Source organism: Danio aesculapii, chromosome 15, assembly GCF_903798145.1.
Source record: "Danio aesculapii chromosome 15, fDanAes4.1, whole genome shotgun sequence".
Classification (NCBI taxonomy): Eukaryota; Metazoa; Chordata; class Actinopteri; order Cypriniformes; family Danionidae; genus Danio; species Danio aesculapii.
Genome location: NC_079449.1, coordinates 23,123,082 through 23,135,154, shown reverse-complemented (window position 1 = coordinate 23,135,154; position 12,073 = coordinate 23,123,082). Strand labels below are relative to the sequence as shown.

The window sequence follows — 12,073 nt, the reverse complement described above, 5'->3', positions numbered from 1 at the left end:
CAAAAAATAAACACTAACTATTTAATGAATAATTTTCAAGCAGGTAATAACAAATATCATATACTAAAACTTCTTAAACATACATAGCTACTTCACTCCTCGCTCAAAATTACTTGAAAATTGTCGTGCCCAAAAATTATCATCGGAAATGCTTGAATTTCTTGTATTTCGATCTTTATTTATTTATTTTTATTGCCTCCCCTGTAATATGAATCCCTAGGTTTAATGCTGAACGTTTTGTTCTTGATTTGTTAAAATGTTGTTACCTCTACGATTTCATATTCTATGTTTAATAAATAAATAAATAAATAAATAAATAAATGAATACGCAGTGGCGCAGTAAGTAGTGCTTCGCCTTATAGCAAGAAGGTCGCTGGTTCGAGCCTCGGCTGGGTCAGTTAGCGTTTCTGTGTGGGGTTTGCATGTTCTCCCTGCATTTGAGTGGGTTTCCTCCGGGTGCTCCGGTTTCCCCCACAGTCAAGTGGTACAGGTGAATTGGGTAGGCTAAATTGTCCGTAGTGTATGAGTGTGTTTGGATGTTTCCCAGAGATGGGTTGCAGCTGGAAGGGCATCCGCTGCGTAAAACATGTGCTGGATAAGTTGGCGGTTCATTCCACTGTGGCGACCCCACAAAGGGACTAAGCCGAAAAGAAAATGAATGAATACATAAATAAATAAATAAATAAATAAATAAATAAACACATAGCTACTTCCGCTCAGCTCAACATTTGAAGAAAACTACAATTCCCTTTATTTCCACCCATACATTACACAAACAATATCCGGGTCAGATGAGGCGAATTTCCGCGCCTTTTCGCAGTCGTGATGGATGAAAGAGCAAAACAACCTTCTGTATTTCACCTACATTATCTCATTATGGAGTAAATCACGCTTCCATCCTCCGACTTCACATGCAGGCGATCTCGTGACTCTGGATAACATCGAAATATGTTGCTCCCGTCGGACGTCGCCAGACTTGTATTGGGTAAGTCAGCCTCTTGTTGTGTCCCTTTCTGCAAGAAGCTAGCGAGCTAATACTTTGTGTCTGATATACAGTATATTTATGTGGATTGTCTCCTCATCTGTGTGTTGTAAATATTTGGACCACTACGAAGTAGACGAATCTGTGATAAAAGAAAAAGTGTCGTTATGAGCTCAGTGATTTGTGATGTCAAACTGCTCAGATAATCGTTAACTGTATTGGCTAATCTAAGAAAACCTGCTCTACTCCAATGAGTAACGATACATTTGTCATTCTCTTTTTAACTATAGGCTACCTGCAACAAGAAGGACTGAATGCCTCAAGTCGAGCTTTTATTTATGAAAGCCCAAACCTGAAGGAATATGCCGAGCACAGTTCAGAGGACGGCATCATTCCTGCCTGTGTATTTGTATGTGAAGACCATCACTGATAATGCAAACTTGAAGGGACAGTTCACCCCAAAAATGTACTCATTATTGATTCTCCCTCGAGTGGAGGTCCCTTCAAAACCTTTATGAGTTTCTTTTTGCACAAAAGAAGATATTTCAAAGAATTGAATGTTCAAATTGGTAACCATTGACTTCCATATAAGCAAAAAATGGTTAGTATGAATGCAAGTGGTTACAGGTTTTTCAGCTTTCTTCAAGATATCTTCTTTTTGTTTAACAGAGAAAAAGAAACTTTATAAAGGTTTGAAATATGTAAAGAGATGTTGACAGACATTTTACTTTTGGGTGAACAATTCATTTAACATCATTCTAGTGCACCAAAGCTGAATGTTTACTTCACCTAATATTTTTCTTCTATTGTTTGTCTTTCAGTCTCTTTTTGGAAAAAACCTGATCACGATTTTAAATGAGTATGTTGCTGTTAAAACAAAAGGTGAGTGATTTTTATTTAACTGTAAATGAAAGGCTTTGACAGGTGAATTGAATAAACTAAATTGGCCATAGTGTATGAATGTGCATGTGAGAGTGTATGGGTGTTTCCCAGTACTGGGTTGCAGCTGGAAGGACATTTGTGTAAAACATATGCTGGATAAGTTAGCGGTTCATTCTGCTGTGGCGACTCCTGATGAATAAAGGGACTAAACCGAAGGAAAATGAATGAGGAAATGAAACTCTTTTGGAATAATGTGTTAGTGTTCTAACATGCTCATATGAGGATTTGTTTTCTGCAGAAACATGTCAAGAAAATCAAATCCCAGCAGTGATGACGTCATTATGGAAGAAGCTCGACTTCACGCTCAGCCAGATCAAGTAAATGCATATTTATTTACACTGTTATTCTGGCTGTTTTTATTTTTTGAAGCACATGATGGGATGAGGCCTCTATTAATATGTTTCTTTGTTTTCTCCAGGTCTCTGCAGAATTCTCCTGCTGTGCAGCTGAATCAGCGAAGTGAGTTTTGCTCTTTGCTTTAGACATATTTTTGTTAAGACAAACTTTGTACTGAAATTACATTTAATATATGCAGTGTGAAGATATTGCATTTTTTTTGTTGTACATTATTACAATGTCATTATGAATAATATACAGATCAAATAACATTTAATTTACCATTGTAATTTTAAAGTAAAATAGACGTAGTCTAATTAATGATGACAGTGGAATATGCTAAATATTACAAAAAGTTTTAGTGGATGATTTTGTGAGTGAAAATTAAAACAAAAGATAAATTTAAATCTCATTTGTGTCACTTGATGAATTTATTTTGTCCTTGATTGATAAATAGTTATTTGTTTAAAAAATCTCCGAATGCAATTTTAGTGTGCGTCTGTGTTACTTTTAAATTATATTATGATCTATATTTTATGCTATTATTGCTATATAATATTGTTATTGTATAGTACTATAGTAATTCATTGTTATAAAATTATATGGTTTTTAAATTAGAGTTTATATGTACTTTTTCATTTTAATGTTAGTGTTTTACAGATTTTATGAACTTTTTCAATCAGTTGTACTTTTTGTAATTACTACAAACACATGAACATATTTTTGTAAAGTAGTTTACATTAAGTTTTGGCCAACTAGCTTAGCTCAGAAATGATCATGTTCATTTATCTAATTTTCCTCATGTCAATAAACTTCCGTAAATATCAGTTTATTGTATTTCAATTAATGCTACTTATTTTTTAATAAAATATTGTATTTCAAGTTTTATTCTTAGTTAATTACAGAACTGGTGTTTTTTTCTGTCATTAAGTGCGTACTAGGAATAGCATTCAAAACATGAGACGTCAACAGAGACCCTTGCTGGAAGCACAGTCTCCTATCTCTGGGCACCAGCCAGTGACCCCATCAGGCCAGTGTGTTGTGCCTAGCACTGTGCCCACTCCTCAGGGCATGCTGGGACATTCAACACCAGTGTCTTACACTTCCCTACCAACCAGACCCTCCACCCTGTGTCTTAGTCAGGCAGGCAAGTGCTGAAAAACACAGTTAAATCACATAGAAATGTGCAAAATACTCTCTTTTGATCTTGGTATCTTAAATCTTTATAGGAGAGTCAACGTTGCAGATACTCGTGCCTGATAACAGGCTAAATCCAGGACCTTTGTCCCCGGCCCGCAGAAAATGGTAAGGCGAAAGTGATTGTGACATCAGCTACTTGTTAGTTGTCTAATCTCCAGATCAATTTTTACTACACTTATGTGCATCAATTCCTTTCATTAATCAGAGGAAGCACTTAATCGCATGTCTACATGACACAAGAAAACTCTCATTTACATGCAGTTTTCATTATTCTGAATATTCACAAAGATGTTTGGTTATTTTAACTTTTGAAAGTGTATGTAAGAAGTCCTTTTTGATCTCTTTTGTGCTGCAGTGACTCACCGAGGCGGAGAGGTGGTGGTCAGTTGGGTGCCAGTGGGACCAGCAAGGCCACTGTAGTGTCCAGCAGTCTCATTGTTGAAAATCAAAATGAAGAAACCGTGACAGAGAACCTATCTGTGAGTCAGACTGGTTCATTCCTGTTTGATTTAAATGCTTTCATTGAGTTTCTGTACACTGCTGTGTAATTGAAGATTGGATTTTTTCATTTTTTGACAGCAAATAGTTATAGAAAATGCCAGAGAAAAAATACTCAACGACAGATCCTTACAAGAAAAACTTGCAGAAAACATCAACAAAATCTTGGCAAGGTAAATGGAAAACGAACGGACAAGAAACTACTTTAAATATTTAAAAACTCTTGAGTTCACTAGACACATGTTGTAATATCACTTTAACAGTGACAACAGTCCTCAGACATCAAAAGCTGCCTGCAGTACGGTGGAACAAGAGCAGTCCATTGATGAAATCTTAGGCCTCCAGGTCTGTGAATGCATGTCATATTTGTTTTGTTTTTTTTAATTGATAAAATGCAGTCTTGAAAGCCATATCAAAACTGCTAAATTGTTTCAGGGGGAAATTCACATGACAGATGTTGCCATCCAAGACATACTGGCACAGACGGAGTCAGACCCCGCATTTCAGGCGCTCTTTGACCTTTTTGACTGTGGTGGGTTTGAGAAATTGTTTGATCATAACAACAAATACAAGCTAAATGTTTTTTTTGATAAATGATTTACAGTTGATAAGCTTTCATCTCTTTTAAAGGGAAAAGTAAAACGGCTGAAGGCGGTGAACAGGTTGATGGGAGTTTCAGTACTAGTGCACAAGAGAGTGACGAGGCTGGGCATGTAGACAGTGCCTCTGAAAATGGTAAGAAGGGTCTCCTTTACATCATTTATGTAATATAATTTATTCCTATTATAGTAAACAGACAATTAAAAAAATATATTTTAAATTACACATGAACCACACTAAAATAACAGGGTGTCCGCAGGGTCTTAAAAAGTCTAAAATTAACAGTCTTAAAACTAAATTTTAGGCCTTAAAAAGTCTTAAATTTACCAAAACATTGTGTTGTAGGTCTTGAGACAATTTTAAACAGGTCTTAATTGTTCTATGTTTATGAAAAGCTACTCATTCAGGCCGAAACATCCAATCACCAGCAACCCATCTCAATAGAACTTTTAACAAATAGTTAAATTTTTAACTCTATTTAGCAATATAGTTTAATTATTTTCTTTACATTTACATTTGTTTAAAAGTTCCTCATTTGTTTATGGTGAGTACTCAAACCTGGACAGTTTTGCATATATTTAGCTTTTTTTAAATTTGTTAATTTTTTAAAGATGTTATGTACAAAAGTGTATCTATAAAACCAGTGTTTGCTTGTTTTGACACATTAATAACTAAATTTGACTTTATTTTGATGAGGATAGCAAAAATCTTTCCCTTTTCCATTTGAAAAAAAAATATCCAAATGGTGTTTAGTCCTGTATAAATCTGGAATTTCATTAATAGTCTTAAAATGGTCTTTAAAAGTCTTTATGAAACCTGCAGAAACCGTGAATAAAGAAATAAAAGTAAAATTGGTGTAAAATATGTATTGTTTTTTTCATGATTGATGAGAAATTTTATTTGATTATATAATTGTTTAATTTGTAAGTACGTCTTAGAAAATTCAGCATGGGATTTTAAGTTCTTTTCAACTTGTTACAAGTAATAATCAAAACAACATAATAGTGTTAAATGTTTTCAAACAATAAATTATTATTGTTATTGTTTTTTTTTAACCAAGTTGAAAAGTCATCACTTTTTTCATGCTGCAGTGGTTCTTCAACAAGCATACCTACACTTTAGCAATAATGTACTTTATTGTAAAGAAAATAAATTAAAACTGTTTATAAATTGATTTTATGCAAGGCACTGGACAGGAGGATTCCACATCTGGAGGAGAAAGCGGTGCACAAAACATAAGCAACCAGAATACATCTGAATCAAATAGCAAAAAGAAATCTCCTGGCCTTCACAAGTCTTCCTCCACAGCTCCACAGACACGTCACCTAACCAAACAAACTGGACGAGGATCCACAAATTCAAAGAGAGGGCTAATCAGGGCTAGAGTTTCATCAGGCGATAAACAATCCAGAGTTGCCACTTTAACTTCTTCATTATTAAACGATAAAGCAGACTCACGTCCACCTGACCAAATCGTAACAAGCTCTTCTTTCACAGAAGATGGAATTGCCATGGAAATAGACGAGCTGGAAAATGAAAACTCTGACAGTGTAAATATTCAAAATCAACTGGTAGTTCTTCACGAGAGCTCTCTCAGCACTAAAACACTCAATAATGTGAGCAGTCAAGTCTCTGTGTCAAATAAGAGTCCTCAAACCACGTCCACTACAGAAACCTCTGATAACACCTCTGTAAATGAGCCTGGCAGAGTAGCAGGACAGAATGTAGAGATGGAAACCCCTTCATCCATTCAAAGTGAACCTGCATCCACATTTTACCAGCCCCAACCTGACGGGGACACATCCATCAAAATCACTTCTCCACCTTCCTCAAATAAAACACCTGTAACTCCCTCATACACACCCAACACTCTGAAGAATAATCTCCCTTCAGCAAATGCGTCATCTTTCACCTCCACCACCTCAGCTTCTGGTGCACAGGTCAAAGAGCCTGACCCAAATAAAATAGTATCTCTGAAAATCATAATCAGTGATGAGGAACATGAAGTCCCTGCTGATGCAGCACTAAACCAAGCTGTTTCCAGCATCACCAGTGACCACATCCCTACCATCTTCCTATCCTCTCCTGCCAAATCGCCTGCCAAGACTTTGCCTGCGACCTCTGTGGTCATAGCACAAGACGAAACCGCTCAGGCCGTGAGCTGTTTACAGGGGGCAGAGGGTGTTGGATCATTCGCAACACCTACAAGGAGCTTGCAGAGTAACGCTTCACTTCCACGTCTTGCAGGACAAGAAACCGGTTTCATTCAGTTGCTGCAAGCTAGCCCCACCTTTGGGCCTTCAAGTGGCTATTATGTTGTTACTGATCCGGCTGGAGCCGAACAGCGGTCTAATGTTTTGCTGCTTCCAAGTAATGTGCCTCAAGGGACTGTGTCTTCACTGCCGCATATGGTTGCGACGCCGCCCCGCCAGAGGACTGTGGTGTCCGTGGGGCCAAATGTCTCTCAGACCTATTCTCCTGGTGAGTGAAGTGTTAAATGGATAGTTCACCCAAAAATTAAAATTGACTAATATTAAATGAGTTAAGGCCCAATCCCAATTAAATTTTTTCTATTTTTTTAGACTTTTCTGACAGGGTATTCGAGTGACAGATATGAAAGTATGTTTGAGACTACTATACAGAATAGCGAAATAGCTTTTTTAGCTTTTTAAATTTGTTATATTATGGATTAAAAAAAAAACATGATCATAAAATATGAATGTTGTTAAGGATGTGTTAAAATATGCTTGTTTGTTGTAAAAATTCTTTATAATGCCAAAAAAATACTAATTTGTGCATCTCCTGAGTCTTGTCTGCAGCCATGTTGCCATTGTAGCTGCTGTATTCTGAGAAATGTTCGTCGTACTCTGTTTCTAACGTGGTCCTAAAGGCTGATTTATACTTCTGCGTCACGCGGACGCATATGCTCTGGCGTAGCCTACGTGCGGTTGCATAGCCCTCGCTGTGGCTGACTCGCACCTTTCAAAAAATGTATCTACACGTCGCAAGCTCTGTAATTGGTTGACTTGGTAGCTGTGACGAGTGTGGACGGTGCTGAGAACCACGAGCCTATTGGAGCGAGTTTCACATCCGCCGGTTCCCGCCACAGTCAGAATGAGCGAGTTTTAGTTATTTGTACGTTAAGGTAGCGTTCAGAAAAAACAGAACACCCACAAAGAAACTGGACACAGAATAACATAACCTCACTGCCTGCTAGCGTTTCAGAAGTGTTATTGCAGAGCAACACAAACAGTGCACAGAAGTATAAATGCACAACTATGCACAAGGTAGGCGTCGTGGGTCACGCCGATCACTCGACGCAGAAGTATAAATCAGCCTTAAGTCTTTCAAGCTTAAGACAATTGAGACACCCCTACCTCCTCACAAGAACGTGCAAAGTGAGGGGGAAGGGTTAAGGGGTAGAATTGGGATTGGGCCTAAGAGTTGCCTGATTTTAAGAAGAGTCATCAGTAGAACTCTAGTTGAAAAGTTAACTCTTTATTTATTCTCCCTCAAGTGGTTCTAAACCTGTATGATTTTCCTTTTTCTGTTGAAAAGAAGATATTTTGAAAAATGTTAGAAACCTGTATTGTACATTGATATTGAAGGCAAAACAAATACTATGGAAGTCAATGGTTACAGGTTTCCAGCATTTTTCTAAATAATTCTTTTGTGTTCAACAGAAGAAAGAAAGAAATGTTTAGAACAAGTGAGGGGTGAGTAAATGATGACAGAATAGTTTTGGGTGAACTATTCCTTCTACTTGATTATGTAAGACACTTTATACTTTTGTATGAGTTGTATGTTTATGTTGAGGTACACTCTTTTCCTCTTCCTGCATGTTTGAAATTCCAACTTTTTTATTTTTAGGCTCCACTATCATTATATCGTCACCTGTACAGCCCATGTTACAAAATGTGATGCTTCCAGTGTCTGTTATGGGGCAGAATACTGGAAAACTCACAGTACTTCCAAATCAGGTTAGTATCTTTGTGGGGTTTTTCAAAATAAAATAATTTCAATGTCAGTATTGTTTATAATCTTTACTCTTTAAATATAGATGTTGACTTTGCCACATTCAACCACTGTAAGGCAACCTACGAAAGTGATTTCGCAGCATAAACTGGCACCAAAGGAAAACACTGACATTGGTAAGACGGACTTAATTTTCAGATTTTTTTTTTTTTTTTTATGTTATGGAGCTGCTGTTGCAACACACACACATGTTCACAATGGACCCTTTTCACGATTATGACATGTTTAACAGTCATCAGAATTCTAAATCCTTGAAAGTTTTTATAATATATATTATATTTAAACATATGAATATTTATATGTGTTTATGGATGTACTATATCATCTATGGATCGAATTACAGCTTGTGCAAGGTGTTTGAAATGTTAGATCTATGGGGTGGGACAGCAAATTTGACAATGCTCTCTATTTTTATTTTACTGAGGGTCTTGATAACACCATTATAGAGTTTTTCTTTTATTATTTCAGTAAATAGGATCGTAAAAAATATTTGTTGTACTCTCCCATTTACTGCGGTCTACGTTTACCAAACTATGATGACTTCTGCCAGGTTAATTGGGAGGCCAAGACATTAACATGATTCCAACAGTATATTCCTCGAACCACTGCTGGACAATTGCATTTTAGTAATGCTAATTTTTCCATTTTTTTTCAATGCTAGATTTCTATTTTCGCACTTTCTCTCATGTTTGATTTGAAATTAACTAATTATTTAATAACTGTGTGTGTGTTTTTTTTTTTTTTGGAGCACAATTAGACTTAAAATTTGTTTACTGCTTTTCAGGCAAAGCTGGCACACCGGGCTCTGTTCAAGTTTCTAAAGTGCTTTCCCAGACTTCTGAGCAAGAAAAGATTGTAAATGGGTCAAGCCCCAGCCACCGGCGGATACTTTGCTTTGACGTCACGCCTGAAAACAATGCAACTGGACCGAATTCCTCACAGACAAGCATGCTCACGTCCTCTACTGTTACATCCTCCTCGACTCAAAAAGAAATCACACCCACTGAAGCCAAACAGACTTCAGCTTCTGACACATCCAAACGAAGAATAGAAACAACTAGACTTCCAGAAGTAAATCCCAACACTGGTGCAAAAGACTCCACAAAAGTCACCATCTTTCATCAACAAAAGGAAGCTAAGAAAAGTAGTGCGACTGATAAAGAACCTAATGTGATTGAAAGTACCAAGCCTTCACACAAAGAGTCTGTTGTTATATCAGAATCAGCGCAAAAATCACAAAGCAAAGATGCAGGGCCTTTAAAATCATCTGTCCCACAGAAACCATCAGACAACTCAAAAGAATCATCAGGTGAAACGACTCTGCCAAATCCACCAGAAATGTCCTCAGAGAAAACATCCTTACAAGAGTCTCCAGGCATCACTGCTAATAAAGAAAATGAGCTAGAGAGCAGTCAAACATCAGCACGTCCCACTGAGGATCTCGTACCTTCTACAGCAAAATTTGCAACACCATTATTAAATTCTTCCAGTAAAGCTTTATACAAAACGAGCCCTCTGACCAAGCAGGCCGTTGAGATGCTGCAGGACATACAAGGTCAGACACCTGTGGCAACTCCTCCGAAAAAACAAGCAATCGGATGTCCAGATCTCCCTCTTCCAAGAACACCCGGACCGGGACGTGCACTGGAGGACCTGACGGATGGATTGAGAACGCCGTCCCGCCAGAGGCTGAGGCGGGAGGGTGAAAGCACACCTAGGCATCTTCCGCTGCCTGCCACACCTGACATCCCCTCCTGCAGTCCTGCCAGCGAGACGGGCAGCGAGAACAGCATCAACATGGCCGCTCACACCCTCATGATCCTGTCTCGGGCCGCCAGGACAGGAGGCCCTCTGAAAGACAGCCTGCGGCAGGAGGAGGCCGGTGCTGGGAAATCTGCCATCTCGAAAGGAAAGAAGCGAAAGCAGATCGAATCCAGTCCTACTGCTAAAAAAGAGCTACAGCTTTCCAGATCCTCCAGTGGTAAAAAGAAATCCAAGGTGAGTTGAGGATTCAGCTGATCAGGGAAAAATGAGCTTGCAATTAAGCTTGTAAAATTGATCATTTATACCATATTTGGACAAAATCACTTAAATTTGTATACAATTTTTATTTTGAATGTTTCATTGATTTGTTTTTAATAAATACTTTTAAATTAATATATAATAAAAATATACAAATATGCTATTTTTACATGTATAATAGTATATAAGTAGTTTTGTTTGGTATTTATAAGAAAAGTATTGATGATATTTAATATTGACTTGTATTCATGTATGTATATATGGATTTTAAATTTATTTCATAGTGCTTGTGTACTTATGTAATTATGCATTTCTGATAGTATTTAGGAGTTAGTAGGGATAGTTCACCCAAAAAATGACAATTTAATAATGAATGCTCACTATTTACTAAACCTGAAGTTGTCCAAAATCTTTATGAGTTTTCTTTATTCTCTTGGACAAAAAAAAGAGAGATTTTGAAGAATGTTAGAAACCTGTAATCATTTACTTCCATTGTGGGGGAAAACAGATACTTTGGAAGGTGATGGTTACCATTTCAAACCTTTAAAATAAGCTCATTTGTGTTATTTACTCGTTTTTACATTGTTTTATATGTAATATAACTTTACGCGTTTATATTTATTTATATATAAACATCATAAGCTGTTTTATTTCTAATTTTACTTTAGAAAACGTATTTAATGTGGATAAAAATTCATACAAAAACGTGTTACATATAACATGTATAAAAGTAATTATATATTATGTGATACATGAGTAGCTTTATTTGGTATTTTACATTCTAAAAGTATTGATTAGTAGTTTCTTGCATTGTATATGTGTACAAAACTAAGCTACTTTCTGAGCATTTGCGTTCTGTTATGCATGGCTGAATGTCATTCCCATCTATAAAAATACATAATTTTTTTTTATTATACACCAATACATTGAGTTAGTATGCAGTTTGTGTAGACGTTGATATCCAGACTCACTCAGAGGTCTGACTCACTTTTTTTCTATTTACGTACCTCGGCATCCTTCATCCTTTATGTTCACTTTGACTGAATTCCCTGAATTTTTCAGAAACAAAAGAAGCTGCTTGACTCCTTTCCTGATGACCTGGATGTGGACAAATTCCTGTCTTCCCTGCATTATGATGAGTGAAGAAGCTGAGAACGAGGTGCATTGTGAAGTTCACCACCATTTCAGGGACAAAACAAGCCATGTGTGCTACTGAGAGCCACAAAAACAATAATTCTGAAGAGCTGCTTTCTGTTTTACATCCAGAATGTGAGATATTGTACATAGACATTGTATTAGACTAGTAATTAAATTCATACTTTAAAGATATTCAAATACAGCCCCAGGCTGATTCAGCACTCTTTAAAAAATGGAAATAATTTAAAAATAAAACGTTATTTTTAACTACGTTTGTGAAGGAGTGTCAGTTCTGTGTCTCCATTGCAAAATCTATTCAAG

At 36.8% G+C, this 12,073-nt stretch overlaps 1 protein-coding gene across 1 annotated transcript; it reads left to right on the top strand.

Annotated features, from left to right (window-relative positions):
• The first annotated feature begins 801 nt into the window (after positions 1-801).
• npat (nuclear protein, ataxia-telangiectasia locus) lies at positions 802-12,026 on the top strand. Its single transcript, XM_056473028.1, has 17 exons — positions 802-985; positions 1,273-1,391; positions 1,804-1,864; positions 2,163-2,241; positions 2,343-2,383; positions 3,192-3,407; positions 3,490-3,565; positions 3,816-3,939; positions 4,040-4,131; positions 4,222-4,303; positions 4,394-4,490; positions 4,589-4,693; positions 5,744-7,039; positions 8,429-8,538; positions 8,619-8,709; positions 9,378-10,591; positions 11,678-12,026. Exons 1-17 carry the CDS (start codon positions 949-951, stop codon positions 11,756-11,758), a joined length of 3,921 nt encoding a protein of 1,306 aa, XP_056329003.1. The 5' UTR covers positions 802-948; the 3' UTR covers positions 11,759-12,026.
• The last annotated feature ends 47 nt before the right edge of the window (positions 12,027-12,073 follow it).